General features: G+C 39.2%; 1 protein-coding gene across 4 annotated transcripts in view; it reads right to left on the bottom strand.

The window, feature by feature from the left end:
• Positions 1-15365, bottom strand: part of ed (hemicentin protein echinoid) — an 87152-nt gene extending 71787 nt beyond the window's left edge. For all 4 annotated transcript variants that reach the window (XM_083125135.1, XM_083125137.1, XM_083125136.1 and 1 more), the window contains exon 1: positions 14633-15365. In XM_083125135.1, coding sequence (XP_082981261.1) covers positions 14633-14663 — 31 coding nt within the window. In that variant the 5' untranslated portion in view covers positions 14664-15365. The remainder of the gene's footprint in view (positions 1-14632) is intronic.
• Positions 15366-23571: the final 8206 nt, after the last annotated feature.

Here is a 23571-nt window from a genome sequence, read left to right as displayed (position 1 = left end):
ATGATCTGTTTGGGGACGGTATCTATTATGGAGAATAAAAAAAATGTTTTTTTAAAAAGAAAAGACGAGGCAGAAACAGCCTCCGAAACGTAGGTCATTAAAGATTTAACACAGTGGTTAAAAGTCCAAAAGCTCAAAATGACATCAATGCTTGTATGTATTTTTGGCATTTTACGTTGTTCTTCTGCCTATTTAGGCTAATTTCGGCGATGAGCATGAATGAGGATTTAATTTGATTTGTTTTTGTTATTGGCGTCGCTTTGCTGACGCGTTTGGCTATTCGCGACGAAACTGATGAGGGAACACTCAGAAATAACTCTGGAACGCCAGAGGTGCCGAGATTCGATCCCACGACCCCTTGCGTCTCAGCGCCCTGGGACTCCACGTGAATTATATCTATTGTGATTTCGGTTGCACGATCACGAGTCTAGCATTGAACGCGTTCGCGTTCGTCCACCGAAGCGACGTAAGAATATTACAAAATACACGAGATTGAAAACAAGACGAGCGCTTTTGCAGGTCAAGGCGACACTTCTCGGTACCTTCCCTACGATATAGCACTTGATCAATACATTATATCCGTCAATTCAGCCCTTTTTTAAAAGGTTCGGAGGGGCTATTTCATCTGTAAAGTGTAGAAACGATCCACGTAAAAGCCTCCGCTCCATAACACGAATCGAGTTTTGCTCCAGGTCCTAAAACTAGGAAGTGTAGATGCCCTATTCATTCAAGATGCCAGACAAATGCCTCCCCTCTCCCCGTCTTCCACTATCCTACCATAAAGGCCACATACTCGCGGCAGCACAGGTGTACGAACACCCTGGAGCTCCATGGTCCGCTAGGAACGACGTCTGACCCCGAGTCGGTCGCGTCCTGGATTCTACCACTTCGTCAAAACGAGGCGACGTACGGAATAGAAGAGGAAGGTAAGGAAGAGGATTAAAGAACACTGTCTGGTCCACTCTCCATCATCTCTCTTTTCTTGTTGACTGCGGCGTCTAGACGCGTTGGCTTTGTGCCCATATTACTCGCATAACAGAAAAGAAAAAAAGTTTTCCAACGCAGAAAATGAGTAATGCATTGCAGTGTGGTTATTTTCGTACACGCATGCAAGCAAGCAAACAATTTCATGGCGAATAGAGTTTCTCTCTTCATGCGCGGTCCTCGTGATATTTTCCTCAGGTTTTTTCTACGTGTACTTTTGTTCAATGCCTGGTGGAGGCATGGTTTGTTGTATCAGATCTCATTTTAAACTGTAGGTCCTGTGCCGATCAGTCTGGTGTGCATAAAATTGACTTAACTTCGCCACTGACATGTCGCTTTGTAACCTTAGAATACATTGCTCCCATTGGAGACACTCATGTCTTATACCCACGGGGGGGGGGGGGCATTGGGGATGCAGTCCCCTCCCACATGAAAATTAGAAACATCATACAGGTGTCTTGAAAAGCATGAAATTAACAATATATTTTTTTGAAAATTGTGAATCATTCTGTTCTCTGCTATTGTGGAAATTTTGTATTTGGGTTTGATATACGTATTTTACTTCGATATTATGTCACTTTTGTGTAATCGCGAAGATGAGAATGATGTAATGAAATTGATGTAGCTTTGGACTGCCACGCTGAGAATGTGATTTCAGTAGGATTTTTATTTTCAAGCAATGCCCATGCATGTGGCTCAGAGTTCACCCAGCTTGTAATAAATGGGTGCCTGGGTTAAAGGCGACCGGAGCGTGGTGCTGATCATATCTTCAGAAATGGCAAGCTGCAATCTACAGGAGGGATAGCTTCTTTTTCAGCTATGTAAGCTAATGATTACACTCGAGGCAACGAATATGGCGTCACTGGGCATCATCCCAGGTGTTACTTGGTATTTATCACTCAGATCTCGGAAAGTAACAGGCCAGGGGCCCGGGTTCGATCCCGGCCGTGTCCCTTCATCAGTTTCATTATATGAACTCGCAACTTCATCTTCGCGATTAGCCAAAAGTGGCAGAAATGCGAAGTAAAATAAACTAATTAAATCGATTGGAAACTACTTATAGATGCAGTTTATCTACACAATTATTTGGGAAGATTTTAAGAAAAAAGAAATTACAGTACAGAGTTTGTGGTTTTAAGGTAAATTCCTCATTTCCAATACGGGAAAGGCCCTCCCTACTCCTTCCTACCTGCATAAGTTAACGCAATGTTAACAACCACAGACACGGCTTACCAGGAACGTTTGAAATGAACAACGATCCACTAACGATAACGGCTCTCACCTCCCCCTTTTCACTACACCCCAACGGCTTTCGTCAATAACGCCTCGAATACCTCGGTAAGGCACCCTCGCTCTTCCTGATCGATCAATCGACTGTTTTCTCCAAACGCGTGCGACTTATTACATCAAACGAGAGCGAGGGTGGAACTTCCGTGCGTGACGCGGTTTCCTGGACCGTCACGACTCGACAACAATTCCGCGATTGTCCTGCAGATCGCCCGCCGTGATATCTAGATCATGATTCAGAATTACCGCTCGTTCCGATGAGGAGATACTGTGCTTCGCGAGCACAGCTGTTAGCAAACGTTCGGGAATTAATAAACGCACTTGAGCACGACATTCTGTTTCCCCTTATGTGTGTTTACTTATCCCTTAGCACAGTATTGACCAATTGTTCACTTTTTCTGTGGTGGACTAACCTGAATTAAAGATCCTTGGAAGATTATATTGCATATTTACAGAATGAAAAAAAAAACACAGAAAACTTTACGAGCTACGTTTTCCTCTTTTTTAGTAGAATGTCTTTTAAATTATTATTTAGCTTAAACCAACTATTGTACTTAAAAGCCTACGACGTTTTTTCCCATTACACGTCAAGTTTGAAGAAGTTGATCAAACGTACATCAATGATGTTAGAACAGAAATTGATTTAAACCAAATATGAGTTATTTAAAAGATACTGTGCCAGTGACGACGCCTGGTGTGGGATCTTCAAATAAAAATATATTATTCTGATATTCACTTACACTGTTCTTACATGATCCAAACCATGTTATTATCCAATAATAGGAAGATTAAATACTAGACAAAAAAAAACTGATAAAGAGATTCAAATATTATATTGGAAACGTACAATTTTAGGTGCTATTACATTTCAGTACATGATATAATAGTACTTTAGTGTTCAAAATGCAACATGCCAATGAAAACCAGCACTTACTCAATTAATAGTGTGAAACTACAAGATTTTATTAGTTCACAACTAATTTGAATCGGATTTTGTATTCGTTAGCAAGTTTATACATAATCAAACTACTCTTTTACTTTATGATTGTCATAATTTATTAGTTCAGAATTTATTTGTTAATATTTTAATATTAAAGGTAAAGCTAAGAAAATGGAATTCAGTCTCTACGGCACATCTGACTATAAGGAGAAGAAATTTGGCCCTGTCCATGAAAGTAGTGCAGGAAAAAAAGAGTCCTCGTGAAAGAAAGTAGTCAACCTTCTGGTCAATTCATGGATAAGCATGAACTATTTCACAAACAACGCAGTGGTGGATTATGGGCGCGCCGTGACCTTTAATCCTTCCCGGAGAATGCGCCATTGCAGATGGTAGAGCGTGAAGGGAAAAGACCACAAAACCACCTGCTGCTTGTTGCCACGTTTGCGCGCATACACACCAGGTGTCACCACCGTCGCTCCTTCGAACAGGGCTCTCCTTTTGGAGGTTCCTGGAACCTGACGCGCACCTGGCCTTTCCACGTAAAAGCTGCATCCTCAGCTACGTTGACTCGCCTCACCTGCCTCGGTGCCTCCAGGCGCTGTGAAGCCCACGTTTGAGGAAAATGAAAGGTACTAGAGAATGGTAGCGTGGTGACGCTTATCCAAGGCCAGAAACACCTTCTTTAGACATGATTGAAGATGAGACTGGTTTCAGTTCGTCGCGAGAACGTCAAAATTTCAAATTCACGCATGAGTTTTCTCCCAAAGGAGTAACATCTTTTCCAAAAAACATCCTCTTGGGGGAGAAATCATCAGAAGAGATTTGTTTACTTTATGCTCTGATAAGATAGTCTGAACCAATGTTCAATGTGCCTCCGCCGGTAATCGAAACCGGATCCCCTTGATAACGAAAACAGAACTCGCCATCGGGGTGTCACCGGAAGAAATATCCTATCCCGGTTTTGAGCAGTTGTGTGGTTTTCAGCTTTAATTCGTTAAAGTGAATGACATTCGGGAAAACATTATGGTTGTCAATACCGCGAAAGACAAGGCAAAAAAAAAAAAAAAAACTGAGGTGGTGAGAAAGAGTGAAAAAATCGACGTGGTGCTTTAAAAACTAGCACAAATCACACGGTAATACACTCCTTGCCTGTTTCCTATGTGCTTGGTAAGTTCAATAGCCATGCAGTGTTATTCTAATTATTGTTATTAATAATAATGTAGTTAGTTGGTGGTAAAGTATATCCATTTTGATATAACGGGCGGCACAGTTTTCTTCTGCCTAGGGACGCCAAGTAGCTAAATTAGCCCCTGGTTCTGTGTGTATCGAGAGTGTGAGATCTCCACATCTCCTGTGAGAGTTCACTGCAAAGGGCATAGCTTTACTCTTTACAAGCAGTTAAGTTGTGCTTTCATGTCTAAAATCAAGCGATTATGTCTGTCCCAAGGAGACAAAATGAACCGTAACCCTTCTCTGAACCAAATGGTTCAACCCCGTCGGAAAAGTCGCTGATGCGCCAGTGTCGTAACCTAAAGTTGCATCAAGACGCACTCGAGTACTCGGTAAAAGAAAACGCTACGCTGGACCGAGTGTAACCTTCATAAATACATAACGCCTTGTTCCTCGACTCCACTGCACAGACTACATCCTGTAAACGGATGAGAACTCCCTCCCACTCCCGGGCAGGGGCAAATTCCCTCGCGGAACTGATCGCATGGCTGAGAGATGTTTACTTTCAAACATGGAAGGGCGAGAGCGAGGCGGTCTTCCCTTCACGACATGGATGCGTACATCACGCTTTGGTGCTCATCCGATGAGAAAAGCAGCCCCACTCCCTCTCAAGCTCATGCCCCCACTCGGGAGCACAAAGGTCTGTGTACCCATGGTAACAAAAATGCCTCAAGTATAAACACGGCTAGTATCATATACTTTTCTGTTTCCGAACTTGGCTCACTACACTCCTTCCTTCTTGTGCAAAGTGAATAAAAACTGAAGACGTTCACTGCCAGCTATAAAATGTATACTGCAACACCAAGATATCTGCGCCCTAGTACTATATATGCGAGCTACAAGCTTCCGCTATTAAGACTTATATATTCGACACTAGCGCCTCCATTGACAGGCCAGGGTACTGGCATGAAGTGCATTGCTTTATATACGTTCACGCTGTAAATTTACAATTTTCATGTGTGAATTACAAAGTAAGCAAAACTTACAAGCTGGCACATGAGAAATGAGTCATGACCAACATGTGATTCTTCATGGAAATGTACTTATTTTTCCTATTTGTTCTAATAAATTGTGTATTACAAACATATGTACAATTCACACATTGCTCAGGATAAAGTGATTTTGAACTGTTATCATGTTGGGAGTGTGTTCAGATTCAGAAATGGTGTAGTAGCAGTCTTTGAACTGAACTGTCATTAAATTTCAACACAACTGTCGCTGCTCCATCTTCCACTCACTTAGATCTAATCCGTGTAATGTTGATGAAAACATCAGTCGTCATTCTCCTTACACTATTCTACACCTGGCATACAATGTCGGAGGCCTCTATTTTTTTCCCTGTATGGATAAAACTACATGTATTATTCTTACCTCTGTTAATATGTTAACAACCCAACAATATTGTTATTTCCAACTGAAAAAGGTATAAAAATTATAAACAAAACACTCTTCTGTGATCAATAATATTCTTAAACATTATGTACCAAAACCGAATGGGCAATATACAGACACGTATAAAATACAAAACAAGCCATTTTTACTGATAAAAATCCTTCACCTACCCTATGTTAGGACCTTAGCCAGAACTTTCTGCCGAATGGTAGGTATTCAACAATCCTAACTGAAAATGCACATATCTTAATATTGTTTTAAACACCACTGCCATCTTGTGTAAACGAAGTTTGCCATGCCACATTCTATTGTATAGGCACATTCTATAGTGTGCCACTTTATATGCATAGGAGTGTATTTCATTTTAAATAATGGCACACCATCACTATGACGAATTGGATGAAGTGAAACAATACGCAAAAAAAAACTGAAAAAAGTGGTTTCGTACCGCAACCCAATCTGCCACTGGGTTTGACGGCAGAGAAACACAAGAACGTCGGATATGCCACAACTTGATACCGTTCTCCTACTAATAAAACAAATAATAAAGAACATTTGGCGTACACAATCGTTCTATTGTGAGTAACTGGTTTCGAGATTAAACTGCCAGTGCGACGTACAGCCATGCGTATCGTGTCCAGCCTGAAGTATTTTGCACACAGGTATTTTATCCACGCTTCGTTGAGCATCCATTCAAAAGCTCCGAAGCACTTGGATGAAGCGTTAATAAAAGGCGAGGTGCGAGCTACAAAAAAAAACCTTCTCCTCTCCCCTTGCACCGAACAGTCATCTATTGTGAAAACGTAACGGTCTTACTTCTTTATAAACGAGTCAACATTTTCTCCACATGCCGACAACCCCATCTGGTGGCAGTGGCGAAAATCATGCCGAGTGTGACGTAAGCAGCTGGATTTAAAAAACGACCACATGGCACATGTTGACATTCTTTCAAAATAACTTGAAACGACATGTTCTGGTAACATTTACGTGAGACGATCCTATTATCGCATGCATAGTATACACTGTTCGTTACTTAAAATTACGACACACAACAAGCGTGCTGATAAAATACGCCACGGGACTTCAATACAAACATAATGTTCACGAGTGAACAAGCGAAAGGAGTGTTTTGAGTAGGGTTGCCAACGATCCTGTATTCTACAATCTGCTTTCTATGTCCTGTAAAAGTTTATATTATGAAACTATTATTTTAATGTAACACGTGTGTTAGAATAAATAATTACATTTATCACTTATGTTGTTGTTGAGTTGCTGTTTTAAGTCCACTTTATGCACATGTAGGCCAATAGAGAGTGGGTCTATAGTTTAAAGTGGCAACCGACCGGGTACCAAACCCGGGACCTATATCATTGTTGTGAGTTAAAAAGCTGGTTCACTGTGTGTCCTGCATTGGACCACAATGATATAGCACATAAGTATAGGTAAAAAGATTCACACTCCTACCATTAACATATTAATCACTTATTTTGTGCGCATAACTAAATATAACTATGTTTGCCACGCAATAATTCCGAACGTACATTGCTTCTGGTGTTTTCGTTTATGATCTACGAGCTGACATTTCAAAACAGAAGGTTTGTACTGAAATTAGTACGGAAGTTATCAATTCTCTGTTTGGTAAGGTTCATGTTTCATATAATAACCTTTAATTGGATAAATCAAGGTGTATGAATGTTTTTTTTTTAAATAATAAACATAACTTTGTGCCTAGTATTAATACAAAATGGCTTATTTGGAACCTCAACTCAGTTCATTTCTGAACAACAGTATATTGTAAGCGGCAAATTTTCCACCGTCATTCGTTTTCCTTTACACAATGAGGGGTTCAAGTGAAACAAAAATGCTAACGAAGCAACTGATCTCTGTAACAATAAGATTCCATCCATTAAAAATCACACAGGATGTGAGAGAAAAACAAATGAAAGTACTGACGAAAAAATTATCTGGTAACATTTATACACCCTACTGCACAGATACGATAACGTACCACCAAATATATATTGGCGAAATCAAACGATTTACCAAGGAAGATATATGAAGTGAGTGACTCAGGGTTTGTAATGAGGAAATGGTTAAGAAAAATTGTCATGGGAGAGAAATGTAGAATGACATGCATCTCGAAGAAGACTTCCGTCTTTTATGAGTCAATATTTAAATATTTCGAACTTATGACGTAGTCTATATAAACCGTGTCTTCCCGTTTCGCCGAATGGCCCAGAGGCGCATTATATCAGATTTCACACCATAGTAAAATTTTCGGCGAAAGGCGAATACTCGTTTGGCCGAATATTTTGAAGGGAGGAAATTTTCCCTCCAGTTTGAAATTTCATGAGTTCGACGCCAAAGTGCACCTCTTTCATTTTGGAGGGAAAATTTACTCTCTTGAAAATATTCGGCGAAAGGGAATTCGGAAAAAGCAAATTCCGTTTTGCCGAAAATTTTGCTTAGGTGATATAAACCCTGGAGCATTCGGCGAAACGGGAGTAAATCATATATACAATGTACTTATATGATATGGAAGATATTTGCGATAATGTGCAGATTAGTATTTGAAAGAATAAGGTTCTCTGTGGCTACATTCAGGTTTTCGTCGTTCGGATGGCAAAAACCGTTCAAGTTCTAATTTGATTAATTATTTTATCGATAACGATCAATAAACAACAGAAAACCTTCAAACGAAAGCAATAGTTCATAACTGTCCATAGACTAACACGCGTAAGCCTAGTCTCATGAGAGCAGTTGTTTACTCGCAAAGTCGATACGAAAGACTCTGTTTTGGTGAGTCTAGTATATGTCTTTGGGAATAGAGTAGGCCATTAGGGATAGCACCTACCATTAAGGACTCGAGACAAAATTACTGTTTTTATTCGGTGGCACGCTTGCATAACAACATCGCTAGGCAGAAATGAACGAAATAACGCAAATGGACACTCACTGTTGCACAACATTAGCATCTATTATGCAGGAGACGAAACGGTGAATGTCTTAACAGCCATCAGTCAAGTTTCCGTACTTAACAAGAGTCACATATTCACGACATAAAATTAGATTGTGAAAGAGTGCATTAGAAATAATTTACGACGTCTATTTACAGAATACTTAAGTGTCATTAGAAAAGTCCTAAGCCACTTACTCCACACATATTATTTTCTTTTCTGAAGAACGTACTAAACAATACAACTTTAGAAGTAAAAGTGTAAAAACGAGTGAGATTATATATTTCAAACTTTCGAGCATGAGTTCAGCGCAAATGTTATTTCAACAATTAAATTTCAGTTGAAACCTGTGATCTTCCAAAAGGGCCAAGTACAAACCGAAAACAGTGTCGAAACTGGTTTCTCAGAAATAGACACGACACGAGACAAGCGTAAAGACATATTTACAGTAGGGTGACAAAATTAACACAGCGACTTTCTATTTTTCAAGCTTTCACTCGCCAAATACATTCACCATTGCTGTCTCCTGCTTTTATACATGTCAAAACCTCCACGACTGAGTATAAAGGTTCACAAATATCTGATAACCGAGTCGTTATAGCTCTCCAAAGTCTACTTAACGAGCAGCGTGGCCAGGTAACCTTTGCTAACAGTCACCATTGAGTAATCGAAGGTTAACATGGGTGTACATTCGCGAGCTGGCGCCTTAATCTCTCGACTGGCGACTGCCACGCCCTCTAGCCTTCTTGAACAGAAAATAATAAATAATAAAAATAAAAAAAAGCATGTTGTGACTTCGGAAGGTCGTGAACATGTAAACAATGGAGAAAGGTTTCTGATTGGCACCCAGCATAAAACAACAATCCTGCAAGCCTAACCAATTTATACCAGCATGCTCGGGAAAGAAGGCAATTCGAGAAACACCAAGCGAACACGTCCTACCTGATTACGTTCGGTGCTTACAGTCATGCTCAGTTACAACCAATTGTTTCCCGAACGCAATAAGAGCTCTTATCGCCTCCTGTACGTGAGCAGAACCAATCATCCAATGAGATCATACCTCGTTTTATTTTGCCTCTTTTTATAAACTTTGTTTTACGGCTGGAATAAACCCTCTTGCCCCTTTTTTTCCTTAGCCTGCACACAGACCAACAAAGGTACGACTGCCACATCTCGTAAAGAAATCACGCACTTCCGGTGCAAGGGCAATTAACTTCCGAAAGAGTTCGTGCCATTCTTTTCAACTCAAAGACTGCCATTGTACACAAAACACACAAGTTGTTCAAGCGCTAGAACTTACATTTCCCTTTACTATATATTGAATCGAGTATCATTATTATTTTATTTAAATCAACATGTTGTGATAACCGATGTAAGGACATGTTCGAAATATACCGAATGGTTAAACTGTGGTTATGCTAAACAGTTTGTATATATTTGAGCTCTCAGCATTGTCCTAATCTAAGAACCAGCCTATTTATTGTAGAATAGACTGTGAAAAAAGGCTTATACAACAATTAAACGTAGTGCATAAGCATTTTGCAAGTCATTAAGCTTTTAACCCATTATTCATAATGTTTACTGAATCACAACTTACAACCTAGATTAACTTAACCCAGTAGTTCCCAAAACTTTTCGTTTCCCGGCACCCTTAGTGTTTCAAGATTTATCCGTGGCGTCCCAGTCAGAATGTAGTCCTATCTAACACTTGCAACGCTCAGTTAGTGAGGTTAGGTTGCTTGATTTAAGTTAAAAAATAAACACATATTTCAAATTCAGAAACATTTTATATGTAAAAAGTACTAACATCCTGTGTAGACTAACAATTAAGTGTCATTTCAGTGAAAATATTTGAACACTTCGCGGCTCCCCAGGGCGCCGCGGCGCACACTTTGGGAACCGCTGACTTAACCCCTCTTTCCTCACCAAATATATTAAGTCTGTAGGAACAGACTTGAGTCTTAAATTGACAAATATTATTTTCAAAACCACAATATTTAAAGTCCTTGCCCCTTGCGACAACCCGAGATATTCCAACTGTTAGTGGAAAATTTCACGTTTCTACTACAGTGACTTGCTTACTCATTGTAAACTGAGTGTTAAGGAAGCAGCCTTAGCAAAGGATGGCCTCAAATAGCAAGGGCCATACGGGGACAGTCATTGAGCTCACAAAACAAAGATGCACAAGGCTCTCGCTTCATTTGCATGACCCACTAAAGAAAAAGCCGCATACATTGTTCGACGTTATCGTCTCACAAAAGCCACTTGCACACCACAGATGTACTTCCATCACCACATCAACCGCAGTATTGATAGGTTTCTGGTGGAAAAACCATTTGCCATGTTGTTTCGCTGTAGTGGCGTACCAAGGTTCATGGCTTGGGGTTGGAAACGCAAAAGATGACGACGAAATTTATCAATAACTTGCAAACGGGAGAATGGAGGTTTAGTATACACAATTACCATGCTCCCACTTTGGCTTAGCGGTAAAGTAAAACGTATTTTATAGAGTATGTTCTGAATGTAAGGGTGAAATAAAATCGCACATGAAATGTTAGATACGAATGTTCTTACGTATGTCAGTGACGTTCCCCAGTAATTTCTGATGTGCAGAAAAATGCAAAACATCATATCAACTACCACACTCATAACATTTATGGGGAAGTTTGTGTCATATTTCTACACACGGGAGCTCTTGCATAGCCGAACAGTTAGCGCCTTCGTCCCTGTGTTCGAACCCTGGCGGGAGCTCCAAAGTCTCGGTGTTGATACACCTTCGTAGTGGAAAACTGGCGGGTACTTCAAAGCAATAATGACGGCCTCCGATCTCGAAAGACAGAAAATAGCGGTGATCCCAAGAATAAAAACTGCAAATGGTTGTTGTTCCAAAACTAAGAACCTACGCAAATATGCGTGGATAGCATTTACGTGGTACTTTTTTTGAAAATTACAACACCATGCTCAAAACGCCACTCAAATGAGGCTCGTCTCAATGGATATCCCAAAGTACTGTCCCATAAAACAGAAAAATGGACAGTAGATTTACGCAACAGTACTGTAGTGAAGAAATACCTTCCACTGAATGCATTATGAAAGTTTTATGGTGGGAAGAAAAGACAAACCACTACTGCTATTAACGTGTAATGTAAGCCTGCGGTGCGCAAGTTCGGGTAACCCGTTCAAGCGTGAAAAGAGAGCACGAGTTGCCATTACCGATCCATTTCGACGGAAAGGAAGCAATGAAACAATTACACAATCATCCGAAACATACTAACAAGGGAAATCAATGCATAATAATCGTGTACGATTGCTCTACCATTGATTTTTTACTACTTCGTACTTTCTTGCTGCGTTTGCACTTCTCAGCCAATAGGAGAGAAATCACAAGAAAACAATTCCTGGAACGGACAACAGGTGGCAGGATACCTCAAGGGAAGTCAATTGTCTTCAAATAAAATCCACTGTAACATGAAGAAGACGTGGATGTTAATAAAACGAATATTTAATTGGTCGTACTACCGTGGATAACAGGCGTGTGAAATTTTAATTGCATTAAATTGGATTCTTCCTTGACTTTCAAAGTGTCTTGTTAAAAATCCGATAAACACTTTTAGCAACCACTGCTTGACGCATCTAAAATATCATTTTTTTACACGAGTTGCTGCGATTAAACTAAAGGTAAAAAACTGAAGATATATTCAAATATTGAAATAGTTAACTGTTTTTGACATCGAACAGTAATGTAGAACATAGCCCAGGACGGTGTTTGCAGAACGGACAGTTTATATCTAACTTTTGGAACAAATGTAAGTCTGTCTTTTATATTACATGAGTATGGATAAAGTGAGCTTTACATTGCTCAGAGCAACGTATTGTAATCTTGTAGCCCTGAGTGTATCCAACAAAACCAACACGCAAAGAATCATGAGCAAGAAGTCTACTCACATAGGTGTGTGTGCACCTTGCTATGCAAATTATGTGCCTATGCATCATTCTTGCAAGGCGCTTTCGTGGCACAATCAAGAAAGACAGCGTCACCCACGAGTGCGTCTTCAGAATATTCACACCGTCACTTCCCCTGTTCTTATCTCCCCTCCTATCGCCACCATTGTCAGACCTAGATAAGAAGCATTCATCAAGAAAAGTCCCAAGACTGCTATAATTACACCCAGCATCTGAAGAAAACGCTCGGACAGACTGTTGAACATCAAGATTATGTATCGGTGTCTTAATTGACAATTTTACGCGAGTTTCAAGCGTTTTCAGGGGGTGATCACCTCAAGGAACGCAATTGCAACCGTTTCTCGGCGGGAAGGGATATAACACCGATAATACTTGTCCAAATCGACCTTGCACAAGATTAATGTAAAAAATGTTGGAAACCCACCAAAAAAGTCAATAAGTAATTAACTAATATCATACATAACAATTTATTTCTAGAAGCTGCCGACCCCCGTGGCGGAGTGGTTAGCAAATCGCGCCACGACGCCAGAGGTCCCGGGTTCAAATCCTGGTCTGGGCATGGATGTTTGCGAGTGTCCATTCATCAATTTCATCACTCATCTCCATCTTCGCAAATTAGCCCAAAGTGGCACAAAAAGCGAAGTTCAATAAAGCAAATCAATCAATTTCTAAAAGCTAAATAATAGTGTAAATATGTCACCAGTACCATCCTTTCGTACGTATTTTCTTATTCACAGTACCTTCCTGCTTGTTTAGACTAATCGTGACGATGAGGATGAAAGATGATTTGAGTAAATTAATGAAGGACGACTCACAAATAAACGCCTATGCGAAAGCATACGCTTCGATTCGAAGCTAGGATTAATTTATTTGGTTTTGACCTCGCTTTTCTGCAACTTTTGGCTAATCGCGAAGACGAGGATGAGTGACGATATTAAATTGAAAAAGGGTAGACCTACAAAGAACATCCATATCCAGACCGGCACTCGAACCCGGGACCCCTGGCGTCGTAGCGCGATATGCACTCCGCCGGCCCGAAGAAGAACGATCGCAAATCTCGACGCTGAATAAATTGATCAAAAAGCTGAATAAATACAACGTTATATCCAGCATCCTAACTCTGGAACTCGAAACTAGGAACTCTGGACTTCCTGAGAACTTATGCTAAGTGCTCCATCAAAGATGCCGGTATGTAAAACCGATTAAAGATCCTATCGCAATTATTCAATCCTGTTTTTTTCTCTTTTAATGGAATGTTTACAATAAAACAACAATCGAAATGACGCAAAGAACCTAAAGGTCCCTGGCTCGAATCCTGTGTATGGCTTTGTTTTTAAATCAATTCCATCAATCCGGCATTTCGTCTGACTTCAACATGCTGAATGATTTTCGCAATGTGTACAAGAGGAAAAAAAAACGTTTGTAAGGCAGGAATTTAATTCTAAATCACCTTTGATAACATAATTCTGGTGCTTAAACAATGGAAATTATTAATCTCCAACACACTTGAACCTGAAAAGTGGGGTGCAACTGCTTAAAATCTCACTATGTCGATCTAACCTAACCTACTCAAAATGTATTAAAATGTCAAGAGCATTTGCACTACGCCCCACGAAAACATCCAGCAATTGAACTATGTCGACACAATGTGGGGCTATTCGCATTTTGCTATTTGAAAACAATATTCCACTATAATGAATCCACACAGACACTGAATTAGGAAATAATCACAACTTCAACTGGATCCGGATCCAACAACAATCAAAATTCGGATTGGAACCGAGGGGGCGTTACATTGTCCCAACAAAGCAACAGCAACAATGACGAAACTGAAAACAGAAAACAAGTTTAAGGTTTAGTAACATGCATTTTGGCTTACCTAAAGCGACTATAATCCACAATAACTCCATGTTTGTGAAACACTTGTATTGCACAGTCAACTGTTCAAAAAAATTCCTTCAAACACGAACACACAAAAATGCACTCTCAAAACTTTGGTTTCTCGTTGCAGTCAGGACTAGATTAGATTAACAATGAGTTTCAAGAACAAATTCACGAACGCCTCATGTTTTATGTTCTTCTCACCATAGCTTATGTTCCTCAGAAACAGGCTATTCTACACGAAGATTGGCTCTGAAATAACGCCAAGTTTCGGAGATTTGGTGTTGTTTCTTTGCTGTTGGTTTTCGTTGCAAGAAACACTGGATATAACCGGGTACATTTGCAAACACAACACACGCTACGACATCACTTGTTGAAAACGTATAAAAAACTGATGCCGTACACAAGTATATAAATAGAAATGGTCACAGAATAAAACTCGTAATCTACGACACAGTTTCCAACTTTGCAACCTTTTGAGGAGCTTGAAGAGCGTAACAGGTGTTCCCAAGACGACGCACAACTATACGCACTTCACTTTACGCAGACAGTAACTCCTTGTTTGTGTCAAAGTAACAGAGAAATCACAACAATAACACCACTTCGTTCAATGTCCCTTTTGTGATAAATCAACGCTTGCTGTAGCGGCAAGCACCGATCACACAGAACACTGTATACGCGCAACACAATCACAAGATGTGTATCCCTAAACTCCACAGACGTATCTAGCGGTTGACCTCACGACAGAAACCAGTCCCAGCTTCGGAGGGGAAGGGAGGGTAACGAGACTCGCCGGCCAAACGACGCGGCGGCCAATCAGCGACGAGTATTCACAATGCGAGTCTCACGTGGTACGGAGCGCGTTCGGCGCAAGAAGAAACTTTTCCGACGCGCAACCAGAGGAAAGCAAAGTTTCCAGTCAACTTTTTGAGCGTCGATTCTTGGCAAAGCAAGCAAGCAAATAACAATGATTGACGCGTTCTCGAGTTTGGAGTTCTGTTTGCGCGGTCATTATTTCCTTCTGAAGGTTTCCAATTGAGTCGAACATGTTGCAGCAAAAAGCACACGCCGTGAAGAATCTTGAAAATGCCTCCCGCCTTTACTCTCTGAGGGTACTGCGCTGAAGTTCTGGGTAATAATAAAACCACTTCAACTATTTCATAATTTATTAACATCTTTAACCGGTTAGTAAAGGAATTAATTAGCTGCTTTGCAATATCTGATATGTATAAAAGTAACAAATTAATTTCCTTTGTAATAATAATCATATATTTTTAATTGAGTGATTTATTTTTACTTTAAATAACATTACAAATATGTATTGTAAGGGGGTTTGTAGATGAAGAACCCCTCCCCCCACCAGTTTTCAACGATTTCGCACCCTGGGTGTGTGTATCAATATCAACAGGGCCGGCTCGGGGTCTGGGGCATACAGTATATGCGGGGCCTACAACCAGAGGTCTGGAAAAAATCAGAGATTTTTGTTCCTTAGTCTGAAGTATAGGTACCCTATAAAGTCACAATACAAACATTATTACAATCAATTTATTGATTTGAACGATTAATTTATACATTTCAAGAACGATAAGCACAACATGTTGAAGGTTAAAACCAAGAGGCTAATTCTAAATTGGTGCTTCTACACTCTGTAAAGAAAAAATAGCGACACTTGCTCGGATATGGTTTTCACAAGATTATGAATTGAATTAAAACAATAAGAAAGGCAGGATTTGTCCACCAGCCGTATTTGTGAAGGAGAGTTCTCGAATGCAGGGGTGCTGAAGCGTTGTTGCAAGGGAGCGGATAGGAGGGGGTGAGAGGGGCAGGAGGCATCGTCGGTCGTGTTCTTTCGATGGAAAACCTCTCGTCATGTGATGCCTCTCTCACTCCCTCCTGTCATCGCAGAAAAAACTGGAGGTGGTTTTGCGAAAACGATGACATTTATCCAACAACCCCAGTTATTTTCTATTTTCATTTTCTTTTTCAATGCAAGAGGCTTCCTCTGGTGCTACTCTGTTGCTCTTGAGGTGCATTGTGCAGGCGGGAAGTTCGCATCGCACGAACATCGGCCTCCATGCAACAGAGTAGCACGAGAGGGAGCCTATTGCATTGAAACATAAAAAAAATAAATGAAAATGGAAAAGAACTGGGGGTGTTAGTTAATGAATCTTGTGAACACCATATCCGAGCAAATGTCGCTATTTTTTTTTTTTTTACAGAGAGTATTAATTTTCGATGTGCCAGTGCGTTCATTATTTACAAAACTCGGTGTGTTCGAAATCAAACTGTTATTATACATATGAAAGTTGCAATTTCTAATCATTATTCAATAACAATTTCTATAATTATATTTTGTTTACTTGTCATTGAATTTTGACGCTGCATTGAATTGAAATTTTTCATGTAAAATAATATCATCCTGTGAGCCTGTGCCCCCTTGCCCTCTGCCTGGACGTCCATGATGGTATGTATTAAGTCTTATACTCCAAGAAAGTGGTCATACAGTGTAAATATTCAGATACACGTTGTAGTCTTATTGAACTATGTATAGTGAAATACAAAATGAAATTATCCTTGCCTTTAAAAACACAATTTTCGAACATTTTCAATGTAACCAATGGCGATACAAAATACGACCTTCCGTCTGCCACTTCAGGACAAGACGCCAAGTTCACAGCAACTTCGTCTTCGTTAAAATCCCTATCTGCCGCACTATCCCCAACAACGAACTGTAAAATTTCTTCTAGAATATTGGGCCTCTTCCTAAGAGTTTTTGAAAAAGCCTGAGATCGTACGTTTACTAGCCATGTTAGGTGGAACAAGAAAACTCCCTTTCACGTTACAACTCGCATTAAATAATTTCCAGAGCACGACTTGGTGATACCTTGAAAGCAGCTGACATTTTTGTTCCCGTGTGAGGAAGAACAAGTAGGTGGAAAATGAACCGTTTATCAACAATGCAAGAAAGAAAAAGGAATTTATCGAAAACCACAAACAGACCACGTGAAGAAACAAAAGAAGAAATAATTCATAACAACAATACTGACGAAGGAAAAAAACAGCCGCTGATCTTTATACAGGCTGCCGCCAATACAGAACAGTATGTATATCGGCACCTCTTTCAGGGCTTGCCTGTTGCATACAATAATAATAGTCTTACCAGTACCTAACATTCGGCGCTCAATATGACGACATGACATAATATAATATGACACTCTAAGGGTTAGTGTTTTCATTTGAACTTAGGGGGTGCGGAAGAAAATTAAGGGGTGCGCAAGCACCCCCTCGCGCCCCCCTTGGAAGCAGGCATTGTTCTCTGCTTATTGACTTCTTTATTTCAATTCATTATCATCACATTGTGTAATTCAGACCGAATGAAAATGGTGGTGGACAATTCGCCCTCTGTTTCTTTCGCCGTTGGGTGTACATATCGATACTTTATTACATCAACAAATTTGAGCTTCAAACACTTTGTAAGGCCTGCGGTTGGGCTCTCTTCTAAAGTCTAACCAGAGCGTATAGAAGAGAAAGTGAGAACACTTCGTTTTCTTCCCCTAAGCCAAGTGAATAGAGCCGTGCCCCACCGAAACACTGGCAGCACCTTCGCTTGCGAGCGTCTTCTGCTTGCAGTGCGGCCGCGCTTTACGTAGAGCGTTGTGTTTTGTTGTGCTAGAATAACATTGTGTACTTTTATTAATGACAACGTTGTTACGTTATTCAGTTTAGTGTCGTTAGATTTGTGATTGATCCGTTGTGACTAGTTTGTGTTGTGTTCAACGCATTATTATTGTGTTTGAGACAGCAGCGAGCGAAAACTACAACATACCTACGTGTTGATCTACTCGGCTGTAGATCTGGATATGACCACTATTCTTCAGGCAGTAGACATTCTTTTATGCCACCTAAAGACAGTAATGGTCTCTCAAAATGGGAGAGTGCCATCCCTAGAAAAGATTAAAAAACTAAGTCATAATTGCTATGTGTGTGATATTCATTTTTCCACTGACCTTTTAGTGAAAGTGGATTCGTTCATAGTGGATGGCGATACAGTAGAAATTCCACGACAAAGGTGGAAATTAAAACCAGAAGCAGTTCCTCATATATTTCCTAATCTGCCCAAATATAAATACCTCACTAAGACAGTTAAGAAGCGAAAATCTCCCATGAAAAGGCAATCCTTGCGGACAGATGATAATAAAGTAAATACTCGTCACAATGTATCATTAAACTTATCAGTAGAGGATGATTTGCTTCACACTGCGGATGCCAGCAATACAATAGCATTGCTAAAGAAAAAAGTTAAGAATCAGAAACGCAATTTAATTAGAACGCAGAATAAACTAAAGGTCGTACAGGCTAAAATAAATTTGCTTGAAAAAGGCGTTAAAGATGCTAAATTAAAGACAACGGTCACACAGTCAAAACAGTTCGCGTCTCTTAGCAAAAATCAAAAAAATGTAATTGGTACAATCTTAAAGAAATGCCAACTAAAAAGTAAGACAGGAATAAGATACAGTTCTGAGTTTATACTGGATTCTCTTCTATTAACAATTAAGTCCCCCAAGGGGTATAGACACTGTTTGCATCACCATTTGCTATCTTTGCCTCCTGAAGCTCACTTGAGAAAATTGGTGAAGGGTCTTAAATGTCCTTACGGCGTAAATTCCCATGCCATCGACGTTATAACACATTTTTTAGTGAAAAGAATGAGAATGAGCGTAGCGGAATGCTGATTTTTGACGAAGTTAAACTTAGGGAAGCAATTCAGTTTAACTCGAATTCCTTAAAAATAGACGGCTTTATTGATTTGGGAAATCTTACTCCAGACGAAAGCAAGAATCAATTAGCAAATCATGCTCTAGTTTTTATGTTTGTTCCTTTTCTGTATAATTGGATTCAACCCATAGCAGTATATGCTAGCAGGAATGCCATCCCTGGTGACATTCTCACAAAAATACTTATTCAGGTAATCATACATTTGGAAAAAGCAGGGGTCAGAATTATTGGTTTTACATCTGACGGTAGCGAATATAACAAAAAGTTAAGGAAATGCTTAGGAATTTCCGGAAACAGAAACAATCTTAAGTGCTCTATATCCAATCCAGCTGACTATAATAGAAAGCTTTGGGCATTTTCAGACGCACCACATATATTTAAATGCATAAGGAATAACTTCTATGATAAAGCGCAGGTGTACTATAATGTTGATATTGTTGATTATTCATTTTACAGAAAAGTGCATGAACATGATTCATCTCCTGAATTTTCCGGTATGAAAGCTTGCTACAAAGTGACCTCTGCTTATTTGGATCCTAATTCATTCCAACGAATGAATGTAAGACTCGCACTGCAGCTGTTCAGCAGATCTTATTAATGCAGAGGGGTTAGAAGGCAGTGAAACAACGGAAAATGTCACAAGGGACATAAACTGCCTGGTTGACGCATTAAATTCATTCACTCCTGCACAGGCACTATATAAAGGATCAGAAGCACATACAACTTTAATAAAATGGAATGCTGTCCTTAGAGATAATCGAAATTCCTTCGCTTCAGAAAAAAAACTCTAGAGTCCTTAAGAGTGACTTTAGAATGTACTTTAGAAGTGTCCGAATATTTGTGGAAGAACAATTACAAGTACGTTTTGACAGGAAAATTTAATCCAGATCCCCTAGAACGCCATTTTGGTATATTGCGGTCTTTCACTTGTGATGATCATCCCTCCACTGTGGATTTTCTGCAATTACGTATGCTGCAGTCGATTTACGTACCAGTAAAACTTGTTTTATTTTCGGGCGGAAACTGTGAATACAGGACTGAATCTCCTCTGACGTCTTTTGTTAATCAAATGCGAACTCTGGCAAGATCAACCGAAAATAAAAATCTTTCGGTGAAGAAGCAAGCTGAAAATAAAATAAGGGAAACCATTTCCATTGTTGAAGATGAAATTCAAATACCGGACTGGGAAAACAACATACCGAACTTAAACGAACAAAGTGTTGGTAAAGAATACTTGGTGTATCATTTGTCAGGATACATAGTGCGGTATATTTCCAAAGTGACGGATTGTAAACTGTGTACAACTTTTCTGCACGAGGAACCAACTAATGTACCTGCCTCACTTACGCTAATCCAAGACTGGTTCGGACGACGGCTGTAAATACCTTACCTATGCATCGAAAAGTGTTTATGATGTGCTGTTACGATTGGAAGAATTTGTTGCAGAAAAAATATCATGTGCTAATAGTTTATGGGGTGATATATTTTTTGAGTGTTTGGACAATTTAAATATAATTGCTGTAAAAACTTCGCAAGTGAAGATCATGTGCTGCGTACGCTACCTAAACTCGTATTTCACTATCTGAAATGTCGATTTTTCTTCCGCACCAAGGAGATAAGAAAGGAATTAAGTGCCTCGAAGACAGCAAAATCATCTCGGAAATTCTCCGAACTATCCAGCTACTGAGCTTTTATCCAAACTTAAGTAACATGCATTTTTGTTTCTTATGTAGTTAGTTATGTAAGCAACGCGAGCATCTTCCGCGCCCTCTCAAACGTCACCACTGCCATCTAGGCGGTGGACCACGGCAACTCAGGGAGTGCGCACACTATTTCTTCTATACGCTCTGGTCTAACTATAGCTCGTTGGAGTGAAGCATTCACTGCGCAAACGCGAACAACCAACTGAAGCGATAGGCTGCACGGTATTGAGAAAACTGCACAGTCCGAGACACACGAAAGCGACATGTGACATGTCCATCTTGCCGTGTCTATTGGGTTCGAAAGGTTGCATTGATTCAGTGTTGCCACATGAAGGGAAATTTCCCTTTTCCAGGACCGAAATTTTAGCCAAAAGGGAAAAGGGAATTTCGATGAAAAATACAACAATTGCAGGGAAATTTTAAGGTCATCTGATTACGGAATTTCGATGAAAAATACAACAATTGCAGGGAAATTTTAAGGTCATCTGACTACATTATTACAACTAACTAACTCCCTAGCCTTCTTAAACCCGAAGGTTCATGCCTGCAGCAACACAGGCCTTCCATCTTTCCCTATCTTGAGCAAGATCTATATACTCTTTTCCATCCCTACCGATTTCCTTTAGGTCCATCTCAACGTTGTCCCTCCATCTTCGTCTTGGCCTTCCTACAGGTCTTTTACCATCAGGTTTTCCAACAAGAATCCTGTAAACTCCTCTTTCCTCTCCCATTCATGCCACATGGCCTGCCCACCTAAGTCTTCTTGATTTAATTATTCTAATAATATCTGGACATGAATACAAATTATGTAGTTCTAAATTATGTAACCTTCTCCACTCACCTGTCTCCTCATCCCTTTTAGGTCCAAAGATTATCCTAAGAATCTTCTTTTCAAATACTCTCAATTTATGTTCCTCTTTCAATGTAAGGGACCAAGTTTCACATCCATATAATACTACAGGCAAAATTACTGTTTTGTATATTTTAACTTTTAGTTTCTTAGATATTAAACGAGAAGACAAAAGTTTATGAAGAGAGAAGTAATATGCATTTCCTGAATTAAGCCTACTTTTTATTTCCTCTTTAATATAATTTTCATTTGTTAATATTACTCCTAAGTATTTGAATTTGGAAACTGGTTCAAACGAGTTGTTATCAATAACTAGATTTTGATTATTACCTAACACTTGGTTTCGGCCTGTAAGCATATATTTAGTTTTCTCTTTGTTAACTTCCAAACCTATCTCTTTAGCAGTTTTGAAAAATATTTTAGCATTATTCTTAATTGTATTCACATCATCACCCAGTAAGTCTACATCATCTGCATATGCTAACAACTGAATCACACCATTTAATTTTAGTCCTTCTTTAGTTTCTTTTACCTTCCTAACAGCATATTCTAAAGCAAAATTAAAGAGCAATGGAGATAATGCATCTCCTTGTTTTAACCCATCATGAATTGTAAATTTGTCAGACATATTAATACCCTCACGAATTTTACTTTCTGTTTCACTGGTGCATATTTTTATCATACTAACAAGCTTCTTAGGTATTCCAAACTCTACTAATATATTATATAATTTATCTCTTTTGACCGAATCATATGCTTTTTTGAAATCAATGAACAGCTGATGGACATTTTGATTATATTCCCACTTTTTTTCAAGTGTCTGTCTGATGTGAAAAATTTGATCTGTAGTTGATCTGTTACGTCTAAATCCACATTGATAATCACCTATAATTTCATTAGCATATGGGGTTAGTCTTGCTAAAAGAATGTTAGATAATATTTTATATGTTGTTGAGAGTAGAGAAATTCCACGGTAATTATTGCAGTTCATTTTATCACCTTTTTTAAACACAGGAACAATTATGGATTCTTTCCACTGTTGAGGGATTTCTTCTTTATTCCATATTAAACAAATTAATTTATGAATTTGACATATTAATGAATTTCCACCATATTTAATTAACTCAGCTGGTATTAAATCAATGCCAGGTGCTTTGTTATTCTTTAGCCTTTTAATAGCATCTTTAACTTCAGTCAAGTTAGGTTCTGGAACTAAAGGTTCTGCTGTGTGGACTTCATTTACTTCTGATTTATCTCTTACATGGACATTTAAAAGGTCATTAAAGTAGTTCTTCCATCTATTTAGAATATCGCTTGGGTCAGCTAGAAAATCACCGTCTTTATCTTTTATCAAGTTTACTTTAGGTTGCCATCCCTTTCTAAACTCATTTACACCTTTATATAAATCTCTGATATTTTTATTTTTGCTGTTTGTTTCAATTTCGTTAATTTTGCTATTCAAGTAATCTCTTTTTTTACTTCTAAACGTGCGGTTAACTTCTCGCTTTATTCTATTATAATTGCTTAGATTTGTATCATCAGAGTTATTTAACCACCTAAGTCTAGCCTGATTTCTTATTTCTATTAGATTATGACATTCATTGTCAA

The sequence above is a fragment of the Lepisma saccharinum genome, chromosome 7, assembly GCF_977018435.1.
Source record: "Lepisma saccharinum chromosome 7, izLepSacc3.1, whole genome shotgun sequence".
Classification (NCBI taxonomy): domain Eukaryota; kingdom Metazoa; phylum Arthropoda; class Insecta; order Zygentoma; family Lepismatidae; genus Lepisma; species Lepisma saccharinum.
Note: the sequence above shows the minus strand (reverse complement) of the source record. Positions and strands in the feature narration are given on the sequence as shown.